This window comes from Mustela nigripes, chromosome 10 (assembly GCF_022355385.1).
Source record: "Mustela nigripes isolate SB6536 chromosome 10, MUSNIG.SB6536, whole genome shotgun sequence".
NCBI classification, from domain to species: domain Eukaryota; kingdom Metazoa; phylum Chordata; class Mammalia; order Carnivora; family Mustelidae; genus Mustela; species Mustela nigripes.
The window spans coordinates 11780966-11800037 of NC_081566.1; the positions used below are offsets into that span (position 1 = coordinate 11780966).

The 19072-nt window shown below is 39.6% G+C and overlaps 1 protein-coding gene across 13 annotated transcripts in view; it reads left to right on the forward strand.

Annotated features, from left to right (window-relative positions):
* CDC42BPA (CDC42 binding protein kinase alpha) overlaps positions 1 to 19072 on the forward strand; it is a 329012-nt gene that overhangs the window by 87936 nt on the left and 222004 nt on the right. For all 13 annotated transcript variants that reach the window (XM_059412594.1, XM_059412582.1, XM_059412585.1 and 10 more), the window contains exon 3: positions 16484 to 16567. In XM_059412594.1, coding sequence (XP_059268577.1) covers positions 16484 to 16567 — 84 coding nt within the window. The remainder of the gene's footprint in view (positions 1 to 16483; positions 16568 to 19072) is intronic.

The following is a 19072-nucleotide window of genomic DNA, read 5'->3' on the forward strand; positions in this document are numbered from 1 at the left end:
AACCTGACCAATAATGGCCACGATTTACAAGGAGGAAAATTTAAAACTCTGTTAGAGTATATCATAAAGATCTGAAAAACAGATACTCTATAGTCAAACATGGTATAACGTATTTGTAAATATGTCCATTCTCTCTAGAGTAATCTATAAATTCTATGAAATGCCAATCAAAATCCTATAGAATATTTTGAGAAATTTGACACGCTAAGTAATTTGCAAGGAACTTCTCATTCTGATTATGACACTTGCTTGTATCACTCTACCTTTTCTGCTGAAAACGACTAGAAAATCTTGAGTAAAATACAGATTTATCTGAAAGTGTAGAGCTGTAAAATCAGTTCGGACTCTGGCTGTGAGTCAGAAAAGTAGGTCTATTGAGATGTGAATCTCCAGCATTTTAGCTCTACCTTTCAATTGAAGGCAGTTGTCTTGGGGCAGAGAAGCTAAAGAAAACTTTCAGAAATCTCACAGCTCAGGGAGAACAAAAATTAGAAATTAGAGCTCAATAAAGGGGAGGGCTCTGTTAAATATTCTAGGTATTTAATTGGGGCCCCTGAAGGGTTACACCCCTTAGGTGGAAGGACAAATGGAAATAGGCCAGCCCTCACAAGATGGAAACTTGGTTGTAATCAAATCAATCCCAGATTGTATTAAGGTGATCTGACCCTTGGGTAGAAATAAAACATACAGTGGCTTAAATTAAAACTCAGTAGGTTTCATAGCAACCACAGAAAACTGAAGAGAGGATTAGTGGATTGGAAACTAGGTCAGGAGAAAATATCTAGGTTGAAGTATGGAGAGAAAAAAGTGGACAGAAAATTAAAAAATAAATTAGGATTCCTATTAGACAGTGAAAAAATTAACATGTATGTATTTATAGTTCCAGAAAGGAGACAAAAGAGAAAATGGGACAGAAACAGCATCTGAAGAAAAGAGATAATCTGTGAGAACTTTTCAAAGCTAACTAAGAACAGAAATCCACACATAGATTCAAGAGTTCCTGTGACTCAGTGACAGGACAAATGCATCAAGACATATGATAGTAAAATTTGATATGTCCAGGCATATGATAGTCCAGGCATGTGATAGTAAAATTTCTGAAAGCTAAAAAATAAAATAAAGAGAGGGTTTTAATAACAACTAGAGGAAAAAGGACTTGTAACTTCCAAAAAGCAATGAGAAGACAGTTCACTTGACAAGGGAAACGATCAAGTTGAAGATAATGGAAAATTGCTCAAAGAAGCAAACATGTCGATTTATGTTTCTATACCCAGCAAAAATATGTATTTTAAAATGAAAGCAAAACTATAAAATATAGTCAAAAGCAATTAAAGAAGACCTCGACAAATAGAGACATTCTGTATTTGTAGGTTGGAACACTTTATACTGTTAAGATGGCAATTCTCCCCAAATTGATGTAATCCCTTTCAAAACCCACGCTTTGACATGGTGATTTTAAAATTTATGTAGAAATTCATGGGACCCAGAATAATTAAAATGATTTTGAAAAGGGACATAGTGGGAAAACTCACACTTGCTGATTTTAGAATTCATTACAAAGCACTAGTAATTAGGGCTGTGTGGTCCTGGTTTAAGGATTACATATCAGTGGAATACAATTCAAAGTCCAGAAAAAACCCCACATGTCTGTGGTCAGTTGACCTTTTCTTTTCTTTCCTTTCCCTTCCCTTCGTTTCCTTTCCTTTCTTTTTAAGATTTTATTTATTTGAGTTAGAGAGAGAGAGAGCAAGATTGGGCCGGGGGGGGGGGGGGGGCAGGGACAGAGGTGGAGGGACAAGCAGACTCCCTGCTGAGAGTGGAGCCTGATATGGGGCTTGTTCCTAAACCCTGAGGTTATGACCTGAGCCAAAGTCAGTTGCCTAACCAACTGATCCGCCCAAGTGCCCCAACTTGTTTCTTTTTTCTTTTCTTTCTTTTCTTTTTTTTTTTATTTTAACTTTTACTTATTAAGTAATCTGTACCCCCAAAGTGGGGCCCAAATTCATGACCCCAAGATCACGAGTCGTGTGCTTCACCAACTGAGCCAGGCAGGCGTCCCTGGTCAGTTGATTTTTAATAAGGGTGCCAAGAACATTCAAGGGATTAAAAAAATAGTCTTTCAACAAGTGGTGCAGGAGTAGCTAGATACCACATGAGGAATAATGAAGTTGGACCCTACCTTATACCATGTATAAAAGTAACTCAAAACAGAGAAGAGAGCTAAAGAGCTAAGAGCTAAAACTTAGTTAAGAGCTAAAACTGTGGAACTCTTAGAGGAAACATAGATATAAATTTTTGTGACCTTGGGTTGGGCAATGGTTTCTTAAATATACATCAAAACCAAAGAAAAAAATAAATTAGATTTCATCAGAATTAAAAACTTTTGAACTTCTAAAAAACACTATTGGAAAAGTGAAAAAGATGGGAGACCATTAAATATCTGAAAATGGTCTAATATCCAGGAACCTATAAAGAACATTTGCAACACACCAGTAAATTGCAAATAACATAACTAAAAGATTGACAAATAATTTTAATATGCATATCTTCAGTGAGATATATGAATGATCAGTAAGCACATGAAAAGATGTCCAGCATCGTTAGTCATTTGGGAAACACAATTCAGGGACTAGGGGATATCACTTATCATCCAGCAAGATGGCTGTAATTAAAAAGACGGCAAGCTTTGGTGAGGATATGGAAGGACTGGAACGCTTTCTTGTACCTTGCTGGCGGGAATGTAAAGTGTGCAGCTGCTGTAGAAAACATACAGTCCAGGGCACCTGGGTGGCTCAGTTGGTTAAGTGTCTGCCTTCGGCTCAGGTCATGGTCCTGGGGTCTTGGGGTTGAGTCCGGCATTGGGCTTCCTGCTCATTGGGGGAGTCTGCTTCTTCCTCTCCTCCCTGCTTGTGCTCTCTGTCACTATCTCTGTCTCTCTTGAACAAATAAAAAAAATCTTTAAAAAAAGTTCAGTCCAGCAATCCAATTTTCAATCCAGCAATCCTATTCCGAAATTTATACCCAAGAGAAATGAAAACAAAGCATACACACAAAACCTGTATGTGAATATGCATAGGAACCTTCATCATAAGAGCCAAATAAATAAATAAATAAATGAAAATGGGAACAGTCCATGTGTTTGTAAACTGAAGACTGTGAACACAGGTGGTCTATCCATCCACTGGTATCTTGTTCAGCCACAAGGAAAGAGATACTTGTATCTGCTGTGGTGTGGGTGAATCCTGAAATCATGCTAAGTAAAATTAATCAGACATAAACAGCCACTTATTAGCTGTTCTATTTGTATGAAACATCCAGAATAGGCAAATCCATAGAGACTGAAAGTAGATTAGTGGTTTTCAGGGGCTGATGGGAAGGGGGCGTGGAGGCATGCTTGCTCCTGGGTATGGGGTGTTTTGTGGGGAGTGATGAAAATATTCTGGCATTAGACAGTGATGATTATACAACCTTGTGAATATACTGAAAACCAGTGAATTGTACACTTTAAAAGGGTGAATTTTATAGTATATGAATTATGTCTTAATTTTTTTTAAGTGAAGACAAAATAAAGAACCTTTAGGCAAAGAGAAAACTGAGAAAATCTGTCATCAGTAGACTTACACTAAGGGAAATACTGAAGGGAATCTTCTGGCAGAAAGAGAATGATCCTAGATAAAGCACAGGGATGTAGGAAGGACCAGAGAGCTTCAGAAAGGGTAAATGTGGCTTTTGATGATGGCATAAAATAGTCATAGTACTCCACGTACGTACATTTAGGTTACATGACCACAATGGCACAGTGGGTAGGAGATGGGGAAGTGGATTAAATGTACTCGCAGATCTAATGACTGTCTGGGAGGTGGTAAGAATACTAATTTGAATCTGTAAATTGTAATCTTTAGGATAGCCAGTGAAAGGAAAATACTAGTATGTATAATGAGTTATAGAGGTAGAAAATAAATGATGGGAAATACAGCAGATAGTGAGCAGATAGGTTAAATCAAAATTTTAGTATACCCAATTTTAAAATTTTATTATATCCCACCCATCATAGCTTAGTATGGCCTAATTAATTGCTTTTATGGATACAGAGCAACAATGGACAGAAGTAAAAGGGTACACATGGGAGCCTCATAGTAGGAGATTTTAGCACACTGATTAATATCTCATACAAGTAGACAACAGTAAGGAAAAAAGATGTGAACAGCTACAAACTCAGTTGATGTAGAACACTATACTCAACCACCGATGAACCCTCCTTTATGTCCAGTATATGTGGCGCGTTTAGCATTTACTAGTGCATAGATGTGCAATTAATTTTTTTGTATAAGGACCTTATGTCCTGTGACTGTTACAAATCTACTTACTAGGTTTGGTTTCCTGTTCTGTTTTTTACTTTTCATGCTGCCTAGTCTTTATTTCCCGTCCCTTCCTGCTCTCCAGGCACCGAAGTGCAAGATCAGTCTCCAGAGTCCAGGGTGAAAGCCGGCTGTGCTTGCTTGTCCTCTAGGATTCTTAGATGTGCTTCGTTTTGAGACTGTGTCAGGTTCCTTCATCTCATCTGTGAAAAGTGTTTAAAAGGTTGTTCTCATAGTTTATCACATTTATGTTGTTTAGGAAGCTTGTTCAACATACGTAATCTTCCATACCACCAGAAATAGACTCAAAGTATGTGCGTCCAGGTAGCTGTACTGGTTTCCAGAGTACAGGCCTCCCCACTGATTACTAGTGGACAAGTGTCTTAATTCACCTTCGTTCGTCATTTGGACAGAAGTGGAGGGGAATTACTCCTCTTTGCTTTTCAGTACTTAACTCTTGACGCCAAGAGAGATGGTAGAACCTTTTTGCTTTTGGGGTAGAGTATTTCCATTTCCATTTACTGCTAACTTCTGAGCCCTAGGGGACTCAAGAGCAGAGTGAATTTGTCCATACTCTCAGCTCTTTTGATACAGTTCCTCCAGATACTTTGAAATGACTGCTGCCTTATATCTAAGGCCAATATTAATGGGTATGTGTTTTCAAAGAAAGCAGAGGTCCCTGCTGAACAAAATGTATTTCCTTATTACCTGTTGCTTCTTTAAAATCATTCCATGGGCTCCTGGGTGGCTCAGTTGGTTAAGCATCTGACTCTTGATTTTGGCTCAGGTGATGATCTCAGGGTCACGAGATCGAGCTGAGCATTGGGGTCCATGCTGAGTGTGAGATTCTCCCTCTCTGCCCCTTCTCTTCCGAGTAAGTAAGTAAATGAATAAATAAAATCTTAAATCATTCCATATATGGAAGTCAGTGAAATAATTGATGGCAGAATGCAATCCATAAGGAAACTGAATGGGAGAATGAAATCAGTCAGTGGAATGCATTTATAAAAATGGGAATAAAGATGTAAGATACTTTTATCTTTCTGATGGGAAAGGGGAGAACCCCTGTCCAACTGCTTCCTAACATATACACTTTCAACTTCTCAGTTGCTTATTTCTGTGCTTAATGTTTGTCTTCTTCAGTGGGCTGCTAGTGAAGGCAGGGATTGAATTTCTTTATTCATTATACTAAGTACTTAGCACTATGCTTTTAAACATAATTTTCCCTATTAGATTAGAAGCAGAAAAAAATGAGGCTCTTTTTTTCCTTTCATGATTCTCTGTTATGACTAATGAAAGTAATACTTTCTAATCATGTACTGTAATCCAAATATGTTCCATGCCCTTGGTTAGAGTCACTGTCTAATTAGCAAGAGGGAAAATGGTACGTGACCTTGAGATCTACTTCTAACATTTTCAGGCTTTTCTTTCTAATGTTATTTCTATTCATGGATAGTAAAATTGGAAGTTTTGTCAACACTAATATCTAACTGGCTTTTCTTACCAAATAGTTTTAAGCCTTCTCCCCATGTGTTGAAATATTTCTTGGCAAACCTGGTTTCTCATGGCTCCATAGAAGTCCATAATGTGACTGTTCTGTAATTGACTCAACGGTAACGTTAAGCTAGAATGTGTGCTTTGTGAATATAAGGATATTCATTTCTCTGCAGTACTGAGGCACTTACTACAGAGTCTAGGACATGCTAGGCATTCAATATGTATTTGTAAAATGAATGAATGAATATTTAGGTGGTTATATTTTTTCTGTATTATAAAGGATACTCTTCATAGTGTGTCTGTACATGATGCTTTCAGTGCATTTCAAATGATTTTTTAAAAAAGATTATTTATTTATTTATTTGACAGAGAGAGAGATCAATCACAAGTAGGCAGAGAGGCAGGCAGAAAGAGAGAAAGAGAGAGGAGGAAGCAGGCTCTCTGTTGAGCAGAGAGCCCACTGTGGGACTTGATCCCAGGACCCTGAGATCACGACCTGAGCCGAAGGCAGAGGCTTAACCCACTGAGCCACCCAGGCACCCTCAAATGATTTTTTAAAAAAGATTTTATTTATTTGTTTGACAGGCAGAGATCACAAGTAGGCAGAGAGGCAGACAGAGAGAAAGGAAGAGAAGCAGGCTCCCTGCTGAGCAGAGAGCCTGATGTGGAGCTCAATCCCAGGACCCTGGGATCATGACCTGAGCCAAAGGCAGAGACTTTAACCCACTGAGCCACCCAGGTGCCATGCCCCTCAAATGATTTTAATAAATAATTTGTTGCAGAATTAGAAGAGGATCTTGCTGGTTGTAAGGGTATGGCCAAAGTTATAGGATTTCAGAGTAGTTTTCTTTTCACTATGAAATAATGTTATCTGTGGCTATTTTTTTAATACTTTGATTTTATAAGTTTTCTATAATTATATTCTATTAGAATCAAAAGAGGTTTTCAAAAAATTTTAATTGAAGTGAATTTCCTTCAATTGAGGGAGCAGTTAGGGATCTTATGAGTGGAATATAGAATTTCTGGTGGTGGTGGTTGGAAGATCACTGGAATGTGAGTAATGGGCCATGCTATGCTAAGGAACGTTATTCGGTGGGAATGGGAGAAGACCAGAGGGCTGTAGGTAGAGGCACGAGAGTTGGAACAAACAGGAGGGGTAGTACCAGTGATAGTGTTGAGGAAGGAGTGGAGAGAGAAGAGACCAGAGGCATGGAAAGCCTGGATTTCTCTCCTCATCCCCACATCTAATTGACCACCAACTTTCATATCCTAAGTATTTCTTGAATTTTCTTGAATTTCTTCCTCTCTTCCCCAGTTGGGTCATTGGTGTCTTTAACCTCAGCTTCTCGTTTCTTTCCATCCTTGATTGAACCCACTTGCCATAAAGCTGCTAAAGCGATCTAAGTAAAGCCAGCTCTGAGGAATGGCTTCCTGTTATTCATATTTTAAGTTTCTAGTGATGAACACATCATGCAAGCTCTTCCTTATTGGGATACTTCAGCCTCATTTCCTTCTATTCTCTGCTAGGGGAGAAATCTTTCCTTGTCCCTAAACATCCTCACCCCTCTCCCCTACACAGGTATTTCCAGCTTCTGTTTCTTGCTCATCTGTATCCCCTTCCCAGAATCCCCTCCTCCAGTCAAATCCCCCAGGACCCCCTTCTCCCGGGTGCATTGTGTAAGACCTCAGGTGTCAGTCACCTCTTCCAAAACACTTTAACAGATATATTCACATAGTACCTCCCTCCCCCACTCTCACCTTTTGGGTCAGGAATCTGTCTTCTGTGCTTTTAAAAAGATCTTATTTTTACCTCTTCCAGGTTGTCCTGTAATTCTTCAGGTATGTTTCCCACATTAGAGTGTGAGATTTTTGAGGGCAAGAGCTCTTTTATTTTTGTATTCTCAGCAGTTAGCATAATGTCTGGCATATTATCAGGTGGTCAAAAAGGTTTTTGGTATCAATTTCTAGTTGAAATAATGAGGTGTTGAACCAGCTGGTGGCAGGTGGGAGGGACAGATTGGAAAGAAGTCACTTGGTTGTCAGAGATGAGCTATGGGTGGAGCTCATGGACGATTGAGGTGTGCAGCTTAGAATGTGAGTTTGCTATATAGATAGGTTTTGACTTGTTGAATTTGAAACTTTTGCTGAACATTTAGAGATGAATAATAGGCAGTTAGAAATAAGGGCATCAATATTAGGAGATCAGGATTTAGGAGTCATGAGCGTATAGACTCATGAGCTGGGCACTTGGGGTAGATATACAAGTCAGGAGGGGGGAGGGCATCTAAAAAGCCAGAGTAGGGGTCGTTGGGGAACAGTTATCAAGTCAAAGAAAAGTAGGAGAGTATACTGATTGTCAGCAGTGTTTGGTGATGAAGAAGGTTTGAAGCAGATGAGAAATGAGAATGAGAGATTTTATTTGGAAATTAAGTCATTATGGATCTTTGAGAGAATAATTTTGGTCGAGTGGAGGGAAATAGAAACTAGATGGAAGTAAGTGATTGTAAGAGGCTGGGAAGCAAATAAATGAGGAGCAAGTGGGAAGAGCAAGCGCATACTACTCCTTAAAAATGTGCTTCATGGAGAAATGATGCGTTATGGAAAAGGGATGTAGTAACGGCTCCTTGAGGGGAGGGTAGTAGTGGGTCAGTTTTTTTGTTTAATTTTTTGGTTTTTGGGTGAGAGAAGGTCTCAATTGATATTCAGGAAGCGGAAGAAAGGGGTGCTTGAAGTCTAGAAAGAAATCTTTAATGGAAAAAGGGTAAGAAGGAAGGAGAGGGTCTGGGATCAAGATCTCAGGTGGTATCATTAGCCTTGAGAGTCATGGGGACATTTCTTCCCTGGGTTAAAAATGAAAAGAAGTGAGGATATGTAGAAGTACAGAGACATGTAAAGATGGTATGAGGGAATGCGAAGGATCTACTTTCTAGGAAGTAGGTCCCCAGGTCTTTAATTGTGGGGTGACAAGTAGATAGGACAGGTGGCACAGGCCATTTTAGAAGATTGGAAAGGGACAGAGAATTAGTGGTGGGACTGAAGGTAGATTTTAGGGCTCAGTGCAGGTTGAGCTATGGAAGGAAATAAAGTAATAATAAAAATATTTAAATAATTTTTTTCCATAAAAAAGACTGGAAGAAAGGATAGGGCACTAGAGTATTATTGATACCTATACAGTGGGTTAAGTGAGGCCCATAGCCAAGTCCAGGGATGTTTGCCCTACAGGTCTGCTGCTTGGGTGGGTTGAAGGGCCGGGGCGTGTGCGGGACACATGGCAGCGTGGCCGTGGGGACCGGGAGCAAGTCCCGCCTGGCCTGGGCTTCTGCTGTTAGATCTCCAGAGTCAAGTCAGAGTCCCCAGCGCACGACTGAGGGTATTTGAGATTTCGTGTGAGAAGGTTTCTTCCCCCTGCACCTTTCTTTCCTTTCTTTTTTTATTCTTGCAGTATATGAGTATCAGTAAAATGTGTAAATAAAAGCAACAGATTGCATGTAATTTATTTTAAGACTGAATTTTGAATAGAAAAGTAGTATTGCTGGATTCTGAGCTCTTAATGCATAGTTATTCATTCCTGATAAAAACTCTCTGGCAGTCTTTTCCACCCTGTATTTCTCAACCCAGAGATTCTAAAATGCAGAGACAACCCTTAAGAGGTAGCTATGTCTTCCAAGGTATTTTGTCTTCTCTCAGGAATTTGTAAGTAGGTTTATAGATGCCTCTAGCTCACCTCTGGCCTGGATATCTGATGGGAGCGGCATTTCTATCAATTATGCTTTTTCTTAAAAGAAAAAAATGATGAAAATAAAAGCAGAAGTTAGGGAACTCCTTCAAGAAATGCATACATCAAGGGAAACACTAAATGAGCCGAGACCTAATCAAAAATCAGCAGCTCTACCAGTTAAGAACCTTCTCTCTACAACTCACTTGTCAGTTACTGCTTAACTTAACGCTGGGTTTTCCTTTTTGCTTTCAGGAAAACCTTTAACTTACGCCCTGGGTGTTGCGTGTCCACAGCTTCCTGGTGGCTCACCGCTTCCGCCTGCTCCAGCCTTGCTCCGGCAGCTTCAAGGCTTCTGGGCTTCAGAGCTTGGTGGGAGAGCTTGCTGCTTTGGCCTGCTACCCCTGCTTCAGGTGTCAAAAAGCTTTTAATTAGCCTGCTTCCTCTACGTACTACAACTAGGCCCTTCGGTGTCTGCATAGCCTAGTCCTAGGGTCTGAGGGAGAATTATTTTGAGCTGTTCGTTCTTCTGTAAACATTCTTGTACCCTGGTTCTCTGGGGATTCGAGGGAGTAAAGGCAGCATGAGGTTCTCCTGCATGGTTGACCTTTGACTGCCCCGCACACACAGGGCTGGTTCTCAGTCCACTGGCATATGCCGTGCGGGGCACGCTGTGTTTGTGCAGCCTGTGTCTGTTCTGAGGGGTCGATGCCCGTCCTGGCCCAGTTTTTAAATGTTCTGATGGTTGCTACTGTATGTATAAATTGTGTCTCCAAGGAAAGGATACCTCCAACTGTTCAGTGAAATCTTTGTAGTGTTTTTAGTTTGCTTGTTAAAGAGACTATTTTTCCCCCCCAGTAAATATTTGAACACAAACCTGTCACTGACAGAGCATTATAAACAACAAGCAGACTGATTTCCATGCATATTAACAGGGATGACCGTTAACATGTCAAAAGGTGTCAAGATGATGGGGTGATGAGTGGGAGATCTCTTTAGGGCCTGTAGAAGGTTTAGTACTTACAGTAGTAAAGGGCACTAGCTGTCACCGGGGAGTGAGTGATGTGGGGCTGCCTGGAGGGCGGTGTGGGAGCTCAGCCCAGTGCCAGGCACAGAGCACGTGTTCTGTACATGAGGCTTGTTCTTGTGATTTTATCATTAGTAGTAATAATAAATGATGGTAGACATTATACATTGGAGATTTTTAAAGAAAGGAGATAAAGACGAAGTTGTGAAGTGAGACTTTAAAAGCCACACATGTCATTAAGAGAGCAGCATGGGATAGAATAATCCCAGACACACTTAATCTTAAAACACACAATTGTTAGGGCACCTGGGTGGCTCAGTTGTTGGCCGCTGCCTTTGACTGAGGTCTGAGGTCCTGATTTAAGAGTCTTGGGATCGAGCCCTGCATTGAACTTTCTGCTTATCGGGAAGCCTGCTTCTTCCTCTCCCACTCCCCCTGCTTGTGTTCCCTCTCTCACTGTCTCTCTCTCTGTGTCAAATAAATAAATAAATCCCACGAATGTGTGTCTTACCATAATGGCTTGTGTTTTTAAAAATATTTATTTATTTATTTTAGAGAGCCAAAGCATGAACCAGGGGAGGGGCAGCAGGAGAGAGAGTCTCAAGCAGACTCCCGCCGAACGTGGAGCCTGACTTGGGGCTTGGTCCCACAACCCTGGGATCATGACTTGAGCTGAAACCAAGAGTTGGATGCTTAACCAACTGAGCCAACCAGGTGCCCCATAATACCTTGTTTAACTCGAGTTTCAGTATCAGTTTAGTAGTGTACTTGAAGCTGATAATATTGATGCCTTAATTGTTTGTTAAATAATAAGAGCAAAGGGGAAGAGGAAGCGGGAGATGGTATAGAACGTGTGGCAGAGTAGTGACTGTTCAGGAAGGAACTCTTCTCAGTTCAGTTTGAGAGAAGAGATCATGTGATTTTACTGGGGGAGTTTGAGAGAGCAGATCATGTGGTTTTACTGGGGGAGACTACTCGAGACCTGGGAATAAGTGCAAAGGCCCTGGGTTGGGATTGAACCAGGTGAGCAGTGTGTTTGGAGCGGAGTGAGCTAGGAGGAGAGAGCATACGAGATCTGGAAGGTCAGAAGACCAGAATATGTTGGCCTTGTAAGTTATAGCAGGTTGACTTTTACTTGGAGAGGGTGGGAGGTTTGGAGCAGAGGAGCGTCACCAACTGAGATATGTCGAAATGGGATTGCTAGGACTGCCAAGGTTGAGAATAGATCCTGGGGGTTAAGGGCAGAAGTGGAGGGGCCGGTAGGGCCATCCAGGCTGGATGCAAAGGCAGGTTTGTTGGAATGGGCCAGAGAAGGTACAGTGAATTCTGGATGTGCTGAGTGTAGACTAGATTTGAGAACTGCATGTGGGAACTGTTATTGGAGATTGAAATTCTATTTAATACAGTGGGATAAATCCTCTGTTATGTGTTGTATCTGTAAGTGCAGACCCTTAAACTGTGTGTAAGAACTCATTCGTTGATGTGTGTTACTTACTGACTTCTTCCTGTCATGTTGGCAGTTTTTCCAACATTATAGTTCTTTCAGTATGAAGCCTTTAAACAGGCATGTCTATGTTTGGCATTTTTTAAAAACTACATCTTTGTTTTGTGTTAAATTTGTGGTCTTCCAGTCCATACCAAGAGTACTATTTCTTTTGATCAAATTAAGTAAGAAAGGTCATTTTAACATACATGACCTCTTGTATATCAGTTAATGTGGTTCTTGAGAATCTAGAACCTTAAGTTACAGTCCTGGGAGGAGCCTTTTTTTCTGAGTTTTTCCTTCTACTGTCACAAACACGAAAATGATCTGTAGTGTTAGAGGAGAAAAGCAAGATGAGTTTTATTTTACTTTAGCATTTCATCAGCTTCATGGTCTTGTCTTACTATGTCATCAACTTAGGCATTCAAGAATATTTCCTGAACTGACATTTAAAAATTTCATTACATCCCACCACATTCCAGAGAAGGCTGAAGGCAGCTCATGAACCTGTCATAGGTAGTGTGGAGAACGGTTTTCACGGTGCGACATTGTGGAACTCTGATGACCACATGTGTGCAGCATGGCCCCCACCAGCCACACTAAGCACCCAAGTAATTGGCCGTCACTTCCTGACCACGGTGAGGTGTGGTATGTCACATGATCCCATTCCATGCTTCAGATTGTGCCTGGTCCACACAGAAAATACAGGAAAGGGACGAGAAATCATCTCACCGAGAAATTCCTGATCTTTCAACATTTTGGTGCCTACCTTTCTCTGTATTCATCTGGCATAGGTATGTATTTTGTGTATATACAGAAAAAAATAATCCATATGCAAACATTAATAAACTTCTTACCAGTGAGACATTCTGCATTTTTGCTTATTAAATAGTGTTCCTTAACAATATTTTTTTTTTAAAGATTTTATTTATTTATTTGACAGACAGAGATCACAAGGAGGCAGAGAGGCAGGCAGAGAGAGAGAGGGGGGAAGCAGGCTCTCTGCTGAGTAGGGAGCCCGATGCGGGGCTCGATCCTAGGACCCTGGGATCATGACCTGAGCCGAAGGCAGAGGCTTTAACCCACTGAGCCACCCAGGTGCCCCCCTTAACAATATTTTAAAAAATATGATTAATTTTCTGTTTTGTGACATATTTACTAAATCTCATCTTTCAGAATATTTAAGTTATTCCCAATATGTTACTGTTGGAAACCACCACTCTTGAATAAATGTTGTGGCTTCATTTTTATTTGTATATATTTCCACTTGAGGATATTCCTAACTATATTTCTATGTATCAGGGTACCAAGTTATTAGAAGTTGAAGAGGTCAGAGTTTCCCATTTCACAGTTAAAGGAATTGAATAAATTGGAATATGTAATGTCTGCTGTGTGCTGGGGGGTAGGGCAAACGGAAGGTTAAGAGATTGGGCTACAATGTGCTTATTTACTAGCTAATAGTACCTGGGGTTATTGGACACTGCTAAGTAGTAAGCACTTTCTACTTGTATGAATTATTTTCATCTTTGTGACAGTTATATAAGAGGATTACTATTAGTAAGACTGTTACATTGATGAGAAAACTGAAATTTTGAAAGGTTGCATTATTTGCCCAGAGCTACACCGCTAATGGCAGAGCTGGGATTAAAACCTGGGTGGTCTGGCTGCCGAGGGCATGCAGTTTCCGCTATCCTACGGCTAGCATGGCGGTACGTGCTAGCTCAGCGTCTGAGTCTTTAGGACATGCTCATTCCCCGCACTGTGCTATAGACCAGAGGTGGTTTTGGTTCCAGTATTGTTTAGATTTTAGAAAGGTGATTTAGTACACATGCTCTGTTTTATGAAGGACTCCCGTTGGGGTTTGGAGCAGGTGCATTGGTGTTTCTACAACGAAGCATGCTTGTCTTTACACTAAATGAGATTTAAAAACAAACCTCCCCCCCCCAAAAAAAAACTACAATTAGCCCAATGTCAGTACCTGCTGTCAAATGAATTGTGAAAACCTTCTGGCTTTAGCATTGCAGGTAAGGGATTGTGGGACCTGCATAGAAGTCTCAAAAGAGTGTCCAGTGTAGAGAGCACACTTAGTGTGTGCTGCTGGGTACTACTACTATGACTCCCACCAGGTATCATCAGAGCCTTACATCCTCAAGTGCAGAGAGCTGGTGAGACTCACAGCTAGGAGTAGTCTTTCTCATAAGGACCCGAGGAGGGGAAATCTTAAGTCTTAGAGTCTTTCAGCCATTCTTCCCTAAATCAGAATAAGGACGGCTTAAGCAATAGATAGATGTCCTGAATATAAGTGTGTTAAGCTCAGAGCTCCTGTTGTCTGTCTGTACTCTCAACGTACAGTGTGAGTCTAAAGAGCAGCTAAACTTGTGTTTCTAGCCTTTCAGAGGTTTGGCTCTTGATGACAGCCCCCATTTTCTTCCCCCATCTTTTTGGGGATATAATTGACATATAACATTGTGGAGGTTTAACGTGTACCAAGTGATGATTTCAAACATGTGTATATTGTAAGATGATTACCATAGTAAGTTACTATCACCTCACTTAGGTTTTTTGTGTTTTATTTTTTTTAATTTGTGAGAACATTTAAGATCTTTTCTCTAAGCAACTTTCAAGTATACAGTACAAGACTGCTAACTATAGCCACCGTGCTGTATATCACGCCACCAGAACATATTCATCTTACAACTGGAGCTTTGTATACTTTGACCAACATCTCCCCATCTCCTCTATCCCCTGGCAACCCTCATTCTATTCTCTGATTTTATTACTTGGACTCTTCTAGATTCCACATATAAATGAAATCATACAGTAGTTGTTTTTCTATGTCTGGCTTATTTCACTTAGCATTTTCTAGTTTACATAGTATTACACAGTGATCTTAATTATATGATCTTACTACCTTTATTGCAATCTGATCCAAATATAAAATTACTAAATGCTCCTAATATGTACATTTGCTGTTAAGATTTTAAAATTTTCCAGATTCATCCATGTTGTCATAAAAACAGGATTCCCTTTTTTTATGGCTGAATAATATCCCATTGTATATGTGTGCCACATTTTATTTATTCATTTGTTGATGGAATTCAGGTTGTTTCTGTGTCATAGACAGCCCCCTTTCTTTAACCCATGAACCCACTGGGAGAACAGTTTAACCGATCCATCATTTCTGCAGATAGGACCAGAAATGAGTGAAGACTAAAGCGATTGCACTTGAAATCGAGCTATTCCTCTTTCCCACCATTTTAACTGATAAAAAATTATAATCACAAGTCATTATAACCGTTTATGAGGATTATCAAGAAATATTCTATTTTATATACAGTGATTTTAATTATATGATCATATTACTTTTATTGCAGTCTAACCCAAATATAAATTCATTAAATGCGCCTAAAATGTACATCTGCCATTAAGATTTTAAAATTTTTGATACTTGAGTTAAACCTATTCTCTGTCCTAGGCAATAGCCCTTTGAACTATTTGAAGACATGCTGTGTATAGTTTGTCCTCTCCTTCTTCATGTTAAGGTAGCACTTGTCCTCCTCTTCCCAGCCCCCAGGAACTGGAAACAAGCTTAGTCTCCCGCTCTGCTGTGCCTTCACAGCCCTGCAGTGTCCCCTGTGAGCTGGAAGGTTCCTCTGAGATTAGCTAGTCACACCGAAGCAGAGAGGTAGAAACAGCAATGGAATCAGTTTGTTGAGGCTTATTTATTTTTATTTGTCAGTTTTTTGATCCCTAACTAAAATTCAAAATACAAAAAATACTTGTTCCTTTTAGTGTTGGAAAGAATGTGTGAAGTCTACAATTTGTTGAACTGTTAGCCTTAACCTGATCTTCAGGAGTGGTTTGTGTGTGTGTGTGTGTGTGTGTGTGTGTGTAAGAGAGAGAGAGATGGGGGTTGTTGTACAGTGGGTAAGAATATGTGGTGTGAAAAATAATATCATTTTCAGTTTATTTTATATTATTTGATTCCCATGAAACTTATTTGTTTTGGCAGCTGCCTTCCCTTATAGCATTGTGTTGGAATTTGGCACGTGGTATTCACTAAGCTCTAGTTTATTTCAGTGTTGTACATTTTAGTCAATTTCCTAGTGATAGTAGATGTTGAGTTTAAATTCCAGAGCAGAGAACTTGAAAAGGAATGTATAATATACAATCACTTGATACAGAGTTAAAAAATACATGTATTTATTTGGCACATGTTTACTAATGTAACTTTTTCAACTGACAATATTATTTGATTTCGGATCTTAGAGTATGAACTGTATGGAAATCATTGATAATGTTGGTATTTATTTTCTTACAGAGAGGAAAAAGAAAAATGGATGACTGAAAAAAGTTTTATTTGTTACATTGTCATATATTAAAAGTTGTATTTCTTTTTCTAGGTTGCTGTAGTGAAACTAAAAAATGCAGATAAGGTATTTGCCATGAAAATATTGAACAAATGGGAAATGCTGAAAAGAGCTGAGGTAAGATCCTAATTATTGGAATATTTAAATAATGTTTCAGAAATAATTTTAGAGATCTATAAAATTATAAAGCCAATAGATCCTTAAATATCATTTAGTAACATTGTACCTTTGGTGGCATTATTTTTAAGACCTAAGACAAGTTCCACAATTTACAATTGTGATATAATGATGATAAAAGTTTTAATTCATAAAAAAATAAAGTTATACTTCCTGACATTTAGCTCATATTGCCTGAACGCTGGATGTGGGGCTTGTATATTTATGTGAAAAGGAGGTATGGAAACCAGTTTATTTTATAGGAAGAAATTTTGCAATAATGGATTTCCAACTTGACATAACTCGTTTATATTATTCCATATTTATCTATGTTGTGCTCAAAGTGGAAGTCAGCAGGAATTTTGAATGTGCCCTTTAAGAAGTCTCTCTCTCGGGCACCTGGGTGGCTCAGTGGGTTGGGCCTCTGCCTTCGGCTCAGGTCATGATCTCAGGGTCCTGGGATCGAGCCCCGCATTGGGCTCTCTTCTCAGCAAGGAGCCTGCTTCCTCCTCTTTCTCTCTCTGCCTGCCTCTCTGTCTACTTGTGATCTCTCTCTGTCAAATAAATAAATAAAATAAAATAAAAAAAAGAAGTCTCTCTTTCTCTCTCTCTCTTTTTTTTTTTTTTTAAAGATTTATTTATTTGACAGAGATCACAAATAGGCATAGCTGGTATGGTCTGGTTGGAACTGACATTACACATAGATTTGGGGGGATTCTGGGGATCTCCTGCCATGGGAGATCATGGTGAGTGGCCAGATGGGGTAGGGCACTCAGGGGCCTCAGGGTGGAAGTATTTTAGTATTTGAACTTGTAGGAGGATAAGACTGTTGCATAGGCTCAACAGTAGCTCTGGAGGTTCGGAAGATCTCTCTAAGAAGAAATTAGCTCTTCGAAATCTTTCTTTGACTCCGGGCCACCTCCTGCAGGACATGGCCTTGGGATTGTAGAGCTTCTGCAACTGAGGCAGACCGTGAGGGAGCTGACAGCGTTGTCAGCAGCTGGAGCAACAAGTCTTATTAGTAAGAAAGAGTAAATAAATCTGTTCTAATTGTTTCATGGAAATCATAATTGTAGTCCATTTAGTGTTTCAGCATTAGAAGTTTTAAAAATTGAGTTAAAGTTTGCACTGTTTTCTATGAAGTTGGTATGTTCTGGAGAATTAGAAGAAAAAGGAAGGATCACTGGGTTAGCTTTCATTATAGAAGAAGTGGCAAAATTGGAGATAAAACAAGGAATTGGAAATTAAATTATTTTGTTGAATTAACATTAGTATATATATTCCCTTTCTGGGATGAGATGGAATAAATGTATTTCTTCCTATCCCTCCCATTAAGAACAGTTTTAAAGACCCTGGACATTATATAGAAAACAAATTTAAGGAGATTCTGCAAGGCAGAGAGGAGGAGGTGGACTTTGGGGCCTGAGAAGCAACACTCATTCTGTGAAGCCTGTATTATTCCCATAGAAAACCTGAAAACCTGACAGGGGCCATACAGAGAAAATTAAAGGCCAGAGTGCCTCATGAGCATGATACAAATAAACTTAACAACATGTTAGCAAATAGAATTCAGCAGTGTGTAAAAAGACTTGTGGGTACAACATGACTGAGTGGGTTTTACTTCAGGGACACAAAGCTGGTTCAGTATTTAAAAGGAGCTCTCCTTAAACTACCTGAAGGAGTGCATGTATTGCACGGAACACTGGGTGAGGTACATAAACAATGATTTTTGAAACACACACAAATAAAATTAAATTACATTAAAAAAAACTGCTTAAAACTTTCCTCTTTTAGGAAGAAATTCGACACTGAAATTTTTGCATAGAGCTTCATTTTGAAGTAGAGTGGAATTGTATTTCTGTGCTTTAGTTATCAAGTCCTTTTTTAAACACATGTTTAAATAGGGTTTTAAATAGAATAGAATTTTTTTAAACATATGTTTAAATTCTGGCCATGACTTATCCAGCTTTGGAAAACTGAGCCTATCAGTGATGTTTAATAACTTACAGTTAAGCAGCGAAATGTCTTGATTTTTGACCTATGCATTGTTGATGCTTTAAATACTTTTTTTTTTTTTTAAGATTTTATTTATTTATTTGACAGACAGAGATCACAAGTAGGCAGAGAGGCAGGCAGAGAGAGAGGGGGAAGCAGGCTCCCTGTTGAGCAGAAAGCCCGATGTGGGACTCGATCCCAGGACCCTGAGATCATGACCTGAGCCAAAGGCAGCGGCTTAACCCACTGAGCCACCCAGGCACCCCGATGCTTTAAATACTTTCTCAAAGATCTACCCCTGACCTGTTGGCTGCATTTATTTCCATTTAAGATATATCACAAATAAATGATTAGTGAGACATGCATCATTGGAAGGTAGCGGGATACCCTCTCTCTTTCTGTACCTGGGCGGCTTAGTTTTGCTAACTAACTTTATGGGTACAGAGGTCGCTGTCACTGCCCGTTTATCAT